General features: G+C 34.4%; 1 protein-coding gene across 1 annotated transcript in view; it reads right to left on the bottom strand.

Moving 5' to 3' along the window:
* Positions 1 to 13,261, bottom strand: part of LOC128652451 (CUB and sushi domain-containing protein 2-like) — a 1,617,569-nt gene that overhangs the window by 294,534 nt on the left and 1,309,774 nt on the right. Inside the window, 2 exon segments of the mRNA XM_053705390.1 lie at positions 2,141 to 2,279; positions 6,619 to 6,810. Coding sequence (XP_053561365.1) covers positions 2,141 to 2,279; positions 6,619 to 6,810 — 331 coding nt within the window.

Here is a 13,261-nt window from a genome sequence, read left to right as displayed (position 1 = left end):
TTTAGCCAGTGAAGATTACCAATACTGTCGTATTTCAGCTTTTACTTAAAGGGACATAATACTCATATGCTAAATCACTTGAAACTAATGCAGTATAACTGTAAAAAGCTGACAGGAAAATATCACCTGAGCATCTCTATGTAAAAAAGGAAGATATTTTACCTCACAATTTCCTCAGCTCAGCAGAGTAAGTTCTGTGTAAAAAGTTATACTTCACCTGCTCCCAGCTGCAGGTAAAAAAAATTAAAAAATGAAGAAATGAACAGCAGCCAATCAGCATCAGCAGTGCTGAGGTCATGAACTATTTTACTGTGATCTCATGAGATTTGACTTAACTCTCATGAGATTTCATAGTAAGCTGAATAGGGAAATAATATGAGAGTGCACAAGGCTCATCCCCTAAGCTGTCCCAGGACAGACACACTAATATGGTGCTTAGAAATCCTTTACAATGGGATGTGGCTACTGAGGAACTTTCGAGGTAAAATATCTTTCTTTTTTACATAGAGATGCTCAGGTGATATTTTCTAGTCAGCTTTTTGCAGCTATGCTGCATCACTTTCAAGTGTTTAAACCTTTGGGTATCATGGCCCTTTAACATTTTCAGCCAAACATATCATTTTGATTCCTATACATGCTGCTCTTTCATAAGCAAAACAGACAATTTTTGTAGTACAAGTCCTTTTGTATACTAATATTATTATTAATAATACTAAATATTATATTTAAACTGCGTACATTTAGTTCTGTCGGTGCACTACAAATGTACCATCTGTAAGATCTGAAGACAGCACAATCATCATGAATATTTAAAGCATCACTTACATAACTTTCTCTTTGATTAACTCTGACTTAGTACTTTGCTACTGTTACCCAAGATTAAAACTGTTCTCCCCTGGGCTAAACTAAACACTCACACAATGTAGGAGGATCTTGGTGCCCTAATTACTGAGGCTCTCCCCTGGCTTGAAAAAAAAATCAGGATCCTCTCTCTCACCGCCAACTCCTTTTACAGCTGGAGGGGTCTCATATTTCTTAATTTGTCATGCAACGCATCACACACATTCTCAACATCTACAAGTTAATGCGCTAATAGAAGCTCAGATATATGGGTCTGTCCCCTGGGGACCTTATTATCACTGCTGATCTTCTCTCCAACTTATGAAAGAAAATGACTTCATTAACAAGTCTTGTCCAACACTTAATAGCAAGGCGGACATTAGCAAGATACATTAACGCCAATTGCATGTTACTCTGCAGCGCAGAAGATGAGTGATATAAGGAATTACAGGACCCTCTGCTGCATACACAAAGAGACATAATAGGGGAGGTTATGAAGAAAGAACATAGATTTGTATTTTAATTCTATATTACAAGGAACCTTTTTATGATAATCCCCACTCATATATAATTAGGAAAAAAAATTTAAACAGGAATTTTTAACATCAGCTCCAATATTGCCTAAATGATGAAGTGTGTTATAATTCTCCCATTAGTAATATTGAGGTGAAAGTATGTCAAACACTTCCTATGAAACCCTGTGTTATATTTAGTTATTTCCAGATATTAGGGCTCTTTGTTACCGCTAATTCCATCAGTCTAGCGGAAACTAGTTGGATAAGGAAAGCCTCTGCAACATATTTTGCTGTACCTTAGTATCTACCTCATTAAATAATCCAAAATAAGAACTCATGCAAAGATTATTGTGTAATTGCTGTTAGAGAAGTTCTATCCTCAGGAACTGAACCTCAAAGAGGAAGCAAAATAAACTAATTTAAGGAAAAACCTACTACACTAACAATACATATTACAGCCAGAAGAGAGTTTTCCCCACAAACTTTATAAATACACACACACACACACACACACATATATATATATACATATATATACACACACATGCATACAAAATATACTGTATATATATATAGTATATACTGTGTATATATATATATATATATATATATATATATATATACACACACACACATACATATACAGTATATATATATATATATATACATACATTCATACTATACTCAGTTATACTGAACTCCAGTAAACTTAAATCTCTTCCACTAGAATGCTACTGGTCTACTTGTGGACAGAGCCTCACACCAAGTATTTTAGTGGTACTTACATGTTAAAAGATAATGCAATCACATAGTCAGAAGACACTGTTATCCTCCAGTCACACTCCTTCAAAGGGGGATAGGGTTCTGGGTATTGAGGAGAAAGTATGACACCCGTTGGGCTGCTCAGATTGCCACCACACGGAGCTAAGGATGCAACACAATATTACATGTTTGGTTAATGTTCATTATTATCATACAGCAATAAATAACATATGAATATTGAAATTCTGAAACAGAAAAGTGTATATAGCAAATGATAAAAATTTAACTGAAAATGATTTGAACTATACTATAATTTATTGAGGAATATTTAGAGAACATTTTAATGTTTCAAATGAGTCTAATACCTGTAAATTCATTGAGTTATAGATATATATTTGTTCTGTGCTGTGCTTTACAAAGAGAATTGGCAAAGCATTTGTAGACTTTTACTCATCTATAGATTTGACCCGGATTTACTTATTTTTGGATATAAACACTAATGACAAAATATGCATTTTTTTCTAAGGTGTATATAAAACATATCAATGAACAAAATGGTGCCTAGATGTCTTGATGTGGAATAAAACAGAGAATGGTTTTCGGGGGCGCTCAGTAAGCTCAAAACGTTAGAGATATGGGTATGATCACATTAATAATGGGGACCTTATTAAGGGTGTTCCCAAATAATTATATATATATATAAAATTATATATATTTGGACTCTTTTCCTTTTTGGTAAAAAATTATTGAAGGATAAATCACTCTTTTTTTATCTTTTATTGAAAAATACACCTTTATGTTTTTATTCGTGTTTATTATAAATTTGCATAATGGTTGTTATGTTCTTTATTAGTTTTGAATATATGAAACATTAAATGTGAATTCTAATGTTTATAAATTTTATCTGTACCCAAATAAATATAATGTCACATTGAAACACTTCCGGACTCTCAGTTTAAAGCCTCTATATTTGTGATATGGTTAAACCAGGTACGTTTTTTTTTTTTTTTTTTTTTTGACTAATATATAGTGAAGAGAACTTGAAAAGATATGCCAATTTTATAAAAAAACTTTTACTTATTAAAAAACTACATAAAAATCATAAAATACAAAATTATACAATTAGCAGATTTTTCACTGAAATCTATTGTGACAAATTTGTTCCTTTAAAAACAAACAATTAAACTTTCTTCTAAGAAAACCTTTGATATGCGTAGATATTTAAAATAAATTACTAAGCTTATAACTTTATGCAAGTGTTTTCAATATACTTCTGCTTTAAGAAAATGGCTTCTGTGTTTTCTTACTGGACTGATAGGTAAAGGATGGTCTAACGTTACCACCTTTAATTAACCAAAAAAAAAGTATTATTTTTAAAGAGAAAGCTGTATAGTCTCTTTTAGCAAATGGTAATTTTGTTGCAATGCCCCTTATTTTGACATATGTAACTTTGCGTGTTATTTTAGAAATGGAAAGTCTCTCCAAATGTAACGATTACACAAAAGTCTCTCCTAATACATATTTCTCCTTGACAATAAACTTTAGTAGTGGCCAACTACTGAATGCTTAAGTTGCCTTTTAGGACTTGCCTTAGGGAGTTTTTTTTTTAAAAGATCTTTATATGATTAGTACCTTTGGTAGACTTTGTAGTAATCCTGCCATGCAGGTAGTCTTACCCTTCCCTTCACAATAGATTTCAGTGAAAAATCTGCTAATTGTATAATTTTGTATTTTATGATTTTTATGTAATGTTTTTTAATAAGTAAAAGTTTTTTTATAAAATTGGCATATATTTTCAAGTTCTCTTCACTATATATTAGTCAAAAAAACGTACCTGGTTTAACCATATCACAAATATAGAGGCTTTAAACTGAGAGTGCGGAAGTGTTTCAATGTGACATTATATTTATTTGGGTACAGATAAAATTTATAAACATTAGAATTCACATTTAATGTTTCATATATTCAAAACTAATAAAGAACATAACAACCATTATGCAAATTTATAATAAACACGAATAAATACATAAAGGTGTATTTTTCAATAAAAGATAAAAAAAAGAGTGATTTATCCTTCAGTAATTTTTTACCAAAAAGGAAAAGTCCAAATATATATAATTATTTGAGAACACCCTTATTAAGGTCCCCATTATTAATGTGATCATACCCATATCTCTAACGTTTTGAGCTTACTGAGCGCCCCCAAAAACCATTCTCTGTTTTATTTACATTTTCTCTGTCCAGGAGGAGGACAGTATATTTCGGGAGGCAAAAAAGCGTTTTAAGTCCAGCGCTTTATACACTAGACAGAGAACTCAATGCAGTAAAACAAAAAAAAACATAGCAAAGGAGACAGAAAAATCAATGTAGTGAGCCTGATGTACAAGAGACAGCGTATGAATTGGCTGATTCAGGCTACTACAGATTAAAGCATGCATATATTGGTACTATAATTGAAGCTGTTGGCCCTATATTAAGATCCCTGATTATAGAACAATGTCATCCTCTTTAGAAAGCTCCAGAGTCAATATGTGTCACACACATTTACATCATCTAATGATCACCGGTGAGTGAGCAATACGGACTATCTTGATAGCAGAGAGGGAGCAGGAGCAGCCTAGTGAAGTAAATGATACACTGTTTTGCATTTTATTCTTTATACTTCATAGTTAAATAGTGTCACATTAGGTCTGGTGTGTTTTGTGAATAGGAGAAACATTGAACCAATGAAAGAGCTATTATCCAATCCCTCATTGGAGTTCACCACCTTCATAGTGAAACCTATCATTTTTCTGAATGAAGAGTTTTCATTGTCTAAGAAAATGACCATAAACGTATACAATTATGAAAGCACTGCTTTTCCAATATGTAAAACTTGCTATATGGCAGGGTCTTTTGGATCACATAAGTCATAAAGGGCCAGATTAAAAGTAGAGCACTAATTAACGCTCCCACATTCATTACGCTAGAAGTAAGCTTTTTGCGCTAACCGTGTTGCGCTGGTATTATGAGTTGAAAGTAATCTGTTTTCACTTACGTGCTAACCCGCCGAGCGCAAAAAGCAGAACTCAGAATATTGCATGCTCGTCCACATATTCCCTCATAGAAGTTAATGGAGAAAAAAAGTGGGAAAAAACACGCTACTCAGGCGTAAACCCAATAGCATATTCTCATGTGTGCTAAGCTGGCGTGAAAATATTAATATTTCACATTCCAATGTTCTTCACATAGAAGAATATGTTGCATTTATTCATAAATACATATGTCTACATATATCTGATGGTATTTTGGTACAATATATATATATATATATATAATTATATATAGGTATAGATATATTCACACATATATATATATATATATATATATATATATATATATATATATATATATATATATATATATATATATAGGAATATCTAATTATAAATACATAGGACATATTCCCCTATGTACAGAACATTGGAATGTAAAATGTTTACAGTAAACACATAGTTAATTCCTTTATTAAAAATGAATATAGCATAATTATGTTTTTTTTCCATGTTTTCTTCGTTCTCTTGAAAAACATCTTTATTTTTAATTTATCTTAATTTGAAAAGCAGGAATGCAAGCTTAGGAGCTGACCCATTTTTGGTTCAGCACCTTGGTAGCGCTTGCTGATTGGTGGCTAAATATATTTGGTATAAATGGAGAAGATGGATTTTCTATGTCAGTTATATTTTTTTAATTTATGCAGCAAAGACATCAAATAAGGCAGCCCTGCTCCCTACAATGCTGCAATTCCCTATGTAAGTCTAAATACATAAATAAATAAAATACGTAAATAAATACATAAATGCAGATAAAAACAAGAGGAGAAAGGGTCAAGCTCATCATTCTCAACCATATAATATGAAAACATTGGGCAGGATACACTAAAACTCATAGTCCACGCATTGTCGTATGCATTATCAGACTAATTTATACACAAAATAGTATGTAGATTTAAATGTCATTATCTTGAAAAGACAATAATATACTTTTCTAGGAAAATCGGTTATTAAGCTCTTCAAGTGCTTGTATTTCTTAAAGGGACACTGAACCCAATTTTTTTTCTTTCATGATTCAGATAGAGCATGCAATTTTAAGCAACTTTCGAATTTACTCCTATTATCTTATTATTTTTATTATTTTCTTCGTTCTCTTGCTATCTTTATTTTAAAAGCAGGCATGTAAATCTTAGCAGCCAGCCCATTTTAGGTTCAGCACCATGGATAGCGCTTGCTTATTGGATGCTTACATTTACCCATCAATAAGCAAGCATAACCCAAGTTCTCAACCAAAAATGGGCCAGCTCCTATGCATCACATTCCTGCTTTTTAAATAAAGATAGCAAGAGAACGAAGAAAAATGTATAATAGGAGTAAATTAGAAAGTTGCTTAAAATTGTATGCTCTATCTGAATCATGAAAGAAAAGAAAAAAATGGGTTTAGTGTCTCTTTAAGGCTATGCACTTACCTATACAGATAGGGGGATTGGGATTCCAGTAGAAGCGATCTGCTATCTGCACACAACTGATTTTGGTTTCCCCTTGTAGAAGATATCCTGGGTCACACTGGAACACTATGGAATCTCCTGCATCCCTGCTGTCACCACTTCGGCTGCCATTCTGTGGGATTCCAGGATCGTTACAAGAAGTTGCTGTTGTTACTGTAAAATACAGATCAAACAATGATTAGAACATTATACACTGTCCCATACAATGTTGAATTCAATTACACACAAAATAAAAAGAATTCAAAGAGCTCCACTCCATTCTGTGAATAATTTTTTAAAGCAAGAGGTTTTAGAATTTGAAGCCATTCATAAACGTTGCTGTTTGTTTTTGGGTCTTCAATAAATGTTCTATTTCTGAGCTGCTACTGTTTGTACTTAAAAAAAAAAAAAGAAAAAAAAATAGCCTTAGGTGGTCAGCTCTGTTCTACAGTCACAATTACCAGCAAAGCCGTAAAGAAACCTAGAATGTGCTTTGTGGCCACATAAAAAAAAAAAAAAAGGTTTGATTGACAGTTAATTAAAATTAAGTGATCTTTTCATTTGTAAACAATGTAAAACAATTAATTTTATTTGCTTATCTAGTGTATTGTTCTCAAATGGCAAATACAGTTTTGTACACTGTATGTGACAGTACATGACAGTGTCTATGTCCACAACTTAGAGGCCAACCTTGTACCAAAAAGAAATTAGTATTAAGAAAATTGCTAATTCCCTCTTTGTAAATGTAAATCACTTAAAGGGACATGAAACCCAAGTTTTTACTTTCATGAATTAGAAGTAGCATGCATTTTTAAACAACTTTCCAATTTAATTCTATTATCTTATTTGTTTAATTCTCCTAATATCCTTTGTTTAAAATCATATTTAAATAGCCTCAGTAGCTGCTGATTGGTGGTTGCACATAGATGCCTCGTGTGATTGGCTCACCCATGTGCATTGCTATTTCTTCAACAAAATATATCTAAAGAATGAAACAAATTAGATAATAGAAGTAAATTAGAATGTTGTTTAAAATTGTATTATCTATCTAAATCATTAAAGAAAACAATTGTGTTTCATGTCCCTTTAAACTCAGCATATTACAATCAAACAGAAGATCTTTTAACTACAGGTTGGCAGATTTGCTGGGTTAAACAATATCACTACAATGGAGATCTTGATGGATCTGTTAACACCCTTAATGGCTAATAGAATTACTATGACAGCACCGTCTTATTCCCTTAATGCAGTGCTTTCCAAACTGTGTGTCGGGACACACTAGTGTGTCGGCAGCAGTGTGTAGGTGTGTCCCTGCTTCAGCACAATTTTTTTTAAATTTAATTTTTTTTTTTAAATTGTTTTTTGGTTTCTGACTTTCCACCTGCCTGCTACGCATATCACATGGTTAACACGTGATTGATACCTAGTGACCTAGTGGGTCATAGATCATCTTAACCAATTGGCACAGCTCAGTGGGAACTGAAACTATTACCATTGGCAGATTTGGCGGCACATTGGCTCCTGGCTGCACATGTAGTCTCCTTAATTGGCTCGTGACTGCATGTGTAGCCAGTGAGTGGGACAGCAGTGCGTTTGCAGCACGGGCAGTAGTCAGTCAGACTCACAGAGCTCTGAGGGTGGCAGCTTAAATGCTGAGCTGAAGTCAGTGGGATTTTTTTGCAGCTAGCTCCCAGTAGTGTATTGCTGCTCCTGCTCTTGAAATATGGATAGGAAGTGGAAGCTTAAAAATGCTTGATGATGAAATGTGAGTGTCTTTATCTAATATTCCACCAAATATTCAGAAACTGTGTTCATCTCATCAGCCTCATACATCCCATTAAAATAGTAGCTATTGGTGTTATTAAACTTTTTTTTTAATTCTTGCACATACTTACTGTTACTTGTAAATACATTTTGTTATTATATAATTTATGTATGTGTCCGTATCTTTTAAAACAAGTTAGTTTAACCTCCTGTTTGCTAGTACAACTGAATTACTGTGTCACGAAATTATGTAGGTCTACAAAGTGTGTCACCAACATGAAAAGTTTGGAAAGCTCTGCCTTAATGTAACAAAAACCTTTAGAAAAATCATGTAAAATATTACACAAAAATAAGAAAAAGCAAGCTAAAAACATTCGGGTACATGTGTTGCGCTAAACAGGGTGCGAAACTAATGTCAAAAAAGTTGCGTTACTTCACTCTCCATATGGTGGCGTTAAGCTCCATACCGCACAAAATCCAAGGGCTGCTTTGACGTGCTCGTGCACGCTTTCCCCCATAGACATCAATGGGGAGAGAGTGTTAGAAAAAACCTGAAGTGCGGAATGAAAAAATCTCTGTAACGCAACCCTATTGATGTCTATAGGGAAAAAAAAGTTGTTTAAACCTAATAACCTAATATAAACCCCAAGTCTAAACACCCCTAATCTGCCGTCCCCGACATCGTCGACAACTAAATAATATCATTAACCCCTAATCTGCCGCTCCCGACATTGCTGACACTAACAAAAGTTATTAACTCCTATTCCGCCGCTCCCGACATCACCGACACTAATAAAACTTATTAACCCCTAATCCGCCGCTCCCAGACATCGCTGGCACTATAATAAAGTTTATAACCCCTAAACCTCCGGCCCCCCACATCGCAAAACACTAAATTAAACTATTAACCCCTAAACCTAACACCCTCCCTAACTTTAAATTAAAATTACAACATAACTATCTTAAAATAAATAAAAACTTACCTGTGAAATAAAAAAAACCTAAGTTTAAACTATAAATTAACCTAACATAACTATTCTAATAAAATTTAAAAAAACTACCAATTTAAAAACCTAAATTACAAATTTAAAAAAACCTAACACTATGAAAAAAATCTAAAATTACAAAAAATAATAAACACTAAATAAGAAAAATAAAAAACACTAAGCTTACAAAAATAATAAACAAAATTGTCACAAAATAAAAACAATTACAGCTATAGCCCTATAAAAAAGCCCCCGCCCCAAAATAAAAACACCCCTAGCCTACAATAAACTACCAATAGCCCTTAAAAGGGCCTTTTGTAGGGCATTACCCTAAGTTAAACAGGTCTTTTTTTTATTTTTTTCGTAGTGTTATTTTTTTTTTTAATTGGTAGTAGTTTTTTATTTTATTAGAATAGTAATGTTAGGTTAATTTATAGTTTAATGTTAGGTTTATTTTTATTTCACAGGTAAGTTTTTATTTTTTTAAGATAGTTATATTGTAATTTAAAGTTAGGGGGTGTTAGGTTTAGGGGTTAATAGTTTAATTTAGTGTTTTGCGATGTGTGGGCCGGCTGTTTAGGGATTAATAGGTTTATTTAGTGGCAGCGATGTAAGAGGCCAGAGGTTTAGGGGTTAATAGGTTTATTAGTGGCGGCGATGTGGGAGGCCGGAGGATTAGGGGTTAATAACTTTATTATAGTGGTGGCGATGTGGGAGGATGGAGGTTTTGGGGTTAATAACTTTATTATAGTGGCAGCGATGTCGGGGAGCGACGGATTAGGGGTTAATAGCTTTATTATAGTGGCGGTGATGTTGGGGTGGCACATTAGGGGTTATTAGTTTTATTTAATAGTCGCGATGTGGGTGGGCAGCAGATTAGGAGTTAATAGGTTTAATATAGTGTTTGCGATGCAGTAAGGTGGCGGTTTAGGGGTTAATAGGTAGTTCATGGGTGTTAGTGTACTTTGTAACAGTTTAGTTATGAGTTTTGTGAAACATTTTTGTTGCGCAAAACTCATAACTACTGCTCTCAGATGGCATGGCGGTATGGATTGTGTCGGTATAGGCTGTAACGCAAGCATTTTAGCTTCAACGAACAACCTGTAATACCCGCGCTATGAAAATCCCACGCAAAAACTTCATTTTTTTGAGTGCGGAATGGAATTTGCGTTACAGGCTAAAATGCTTGCGGTATAGCTATACCGACACGACTCGTAATATGCGTTACTGGCCATTACGCTGGAATTGCCATTTTTTCAGCATTAAAAGTCGTAACGCAAAACTCGTAATCTACCTGATTGTTATGTAGCCGAACAATAAAGGCTCACATAGGCAATTGTGCATTGTGTAAAATTACTAATATGGTGTAAAAAATTGAGCTGTTATCTATAGGGATGTTGGTAATTACCCATTTGATCCCTATAAATGTTCTTGTATGCCGCCTATACTTATAGCACTGCAGAATCTGTTGGAGCTCTACAAATACCTGATGATAATAATAATAATTAGGGATGTTGGTAATTAGCAGCACTGTTAAAATGTCCTTTAAACATTGTCTTAATGTTGATATAATTCAGGAGCAGAAGGGTATACAGTACAGCTCATATAATGCCCACAAAAGTAATGGCAAAGATTTCTTACTAGTCAACCTTGGTCTGTCAGTACAAAGTCTCTGGGTACCCCCTATGCTCGGCCTATGGACATCGTTGATTAAGTTCAGCTTCAGTCCATTGCTGCTATTGGGCATAGTGCTATTCCCAGAGAACAAGGGCGAATTTTGATCTTTTTGATCACCTCTTGGCTTTGTTTCTGAAAACCTTGGGCACACTGGTTTGAGTTTGCACGCTCCTATACTGAAGGGCGCATCCCTGAGCTGTAATAGACTTGTCTCTAATGATGTATAAAACTGTTGATGTAAGTCCCCTAGCATGGTTTGATTTTGATGATATAAGAGGCCAAGTACTTTTAGGATTTGTCTCCCTACTGTTTATTATTTGGGTTTGTTGGAAAATTTGGAGGGATCAGAAGCAGGGATTTTTAGTATGGAATTTATAGTGTGGGATTTATAGTGTGGGACTTTCCCTGGCAGCCACAGTATTGCTAAGAGTCGAGAGAGAAGGGTAAGAGTCCCCTCCATCATAACTGGGTTATGAGAAACGATTCTTAGAAAGGGTGACATGAGGTCATCCTTAAGCAATGGACGTCCAAAATTTCTTCAATAGCCCACAGGAGGAAATGTATAAAGAATATAGTATGTGGGTCAGCTGGCATCTGCCTGAATGGTGCAAGTTGACTAAGGGAATGGATGTTGGGTTTCCAAAGGGGGAACCTTTGAATTATTCCACTAGGAAAATCTCTATAAAAATAACTGTAGAATCCTATCAGAAACAGCCCAATGTATTTGTTACTATAGAAGACAAAGTGTTTAGAATCCAGTCTCTTTAATGTGTGCTGTAGCTGCAGTTCTGGGCGGGGGCTTCCAACCCCCCTTCCTCCAGCACAGAGCAGAACAATTTTTGTTGTTTTTTTTAACCCTTTTTTGTCCTAGACTTTATGTGCTGCTAGAAACATTTTGTTCAACTGAATTAAATGTAAGATTATGTATGTTTTGCACACACACAAATGCAAGTCTTTCATTAAAAGACATAAGAGTGTATGCTATGCTTGGGGGCATTTAGGGCTTTTACATCCCTGCTTGGTAATTATATGGGTTAACTGGAGTTTTAAAAGGCCAGCACTACTGTGACTTGCATAAGTGACACTGCAATAGCCATACATTGTCCCTTTGTACATTATGGTCCTAGTGATATCTTTGCAGTAGAATTAATACAAATTACAATATACACAAGATTCTAGTAGTGAATCTTTAAGAGGTCTGATTTGCTAGTTACTTTATTGGTAATTACAATTTTACTACTCAAGTATTTTCACTACTGCTAGACCACTAGTACCTACCCCCCCTGAAAGTTATTTGGTTATTAATGGTAGCCCTTGCATTTATAAGGTTAGATATTTGGTTGTGGGTCTGATTGTATGTGGGCATTGGCAATTGGATGTCTATTGTCATTTGTGACTGCATGCCAAGGCCTTGTGGACTATGTGCCCTAGTCCTGGGGTTTGTGTGCATTTTTTATAGAGTGTATAGAATCTGTGTGCCAGTTTGTCAGTGAGTATCTTTGTGAGTGTATTTGATATTAAATACATGTGTGTGAGAGTGTGAATATTTATGTCACAGTGTGTACATGTGTGCTGTATATGTATATGCATATATGTATGTGTATGTATAGCTATGTGTATGTATGCACTGTATATGTGTGTATATATGTATGTATGTATGTATGTATGTATGTATGTATGTATGTATGTGTATACTGTGTATATATACTGTGTATATATATGTATGTGAAACCCAAATGTTTTTCTAGGTAGGTTTGTGAGGAGGAATGCATTACTGGGAGCTAGCTGTTGATTGTAGGCTGCACATAGATGGACCTTTTCTTTGGTTTACCTGATGTGTTCAGCTGACTACCAGTGGTGCCTTGCTGATCCTTTAATAAAGAATATCAAGTGAATAATGATATTTTGCTAATAGACATGAAATGGAAAATTGTTTACAACTGCATGCTCTAAGTAATAAAAGGAAATTGTTGGGGGGGCGTGTCCAAGAAGTGACTCTGAGTAGTCGCATTTTTCCAGAGCTCCTGGGAGAAGAGCTAATAATATGCCAGTTATTGCTTAATTTACACAGCAACAAGAACCCACACGACTGGTTTCGTGAATATTACAGAACATTAACAAAAATTACATTTGATTGCTGTATTAATGACCCCAGGGTCGGAAAGGGACAACTGAGGCCTGTGGTCGTGGCAAACTCA

The sequence above is a fragment of the Bombina bombina genome, chromosome 3 (genome assembly GCF_027579735.1).
Source record: "Bombina bombina isolate aBomBom1 chromosome 3, aBomBom1.pri, whole genome shotgun sequence".
NCBI classification, from domain to species: Eukaryota; Metazoa; Chordata; class Amphibia; order Anura; family Bombinatoridae; genus Bombina; species Bombina bombina.
This window is presented reverse-complemented; position numbering and strand designations above follow the sequence as displayed.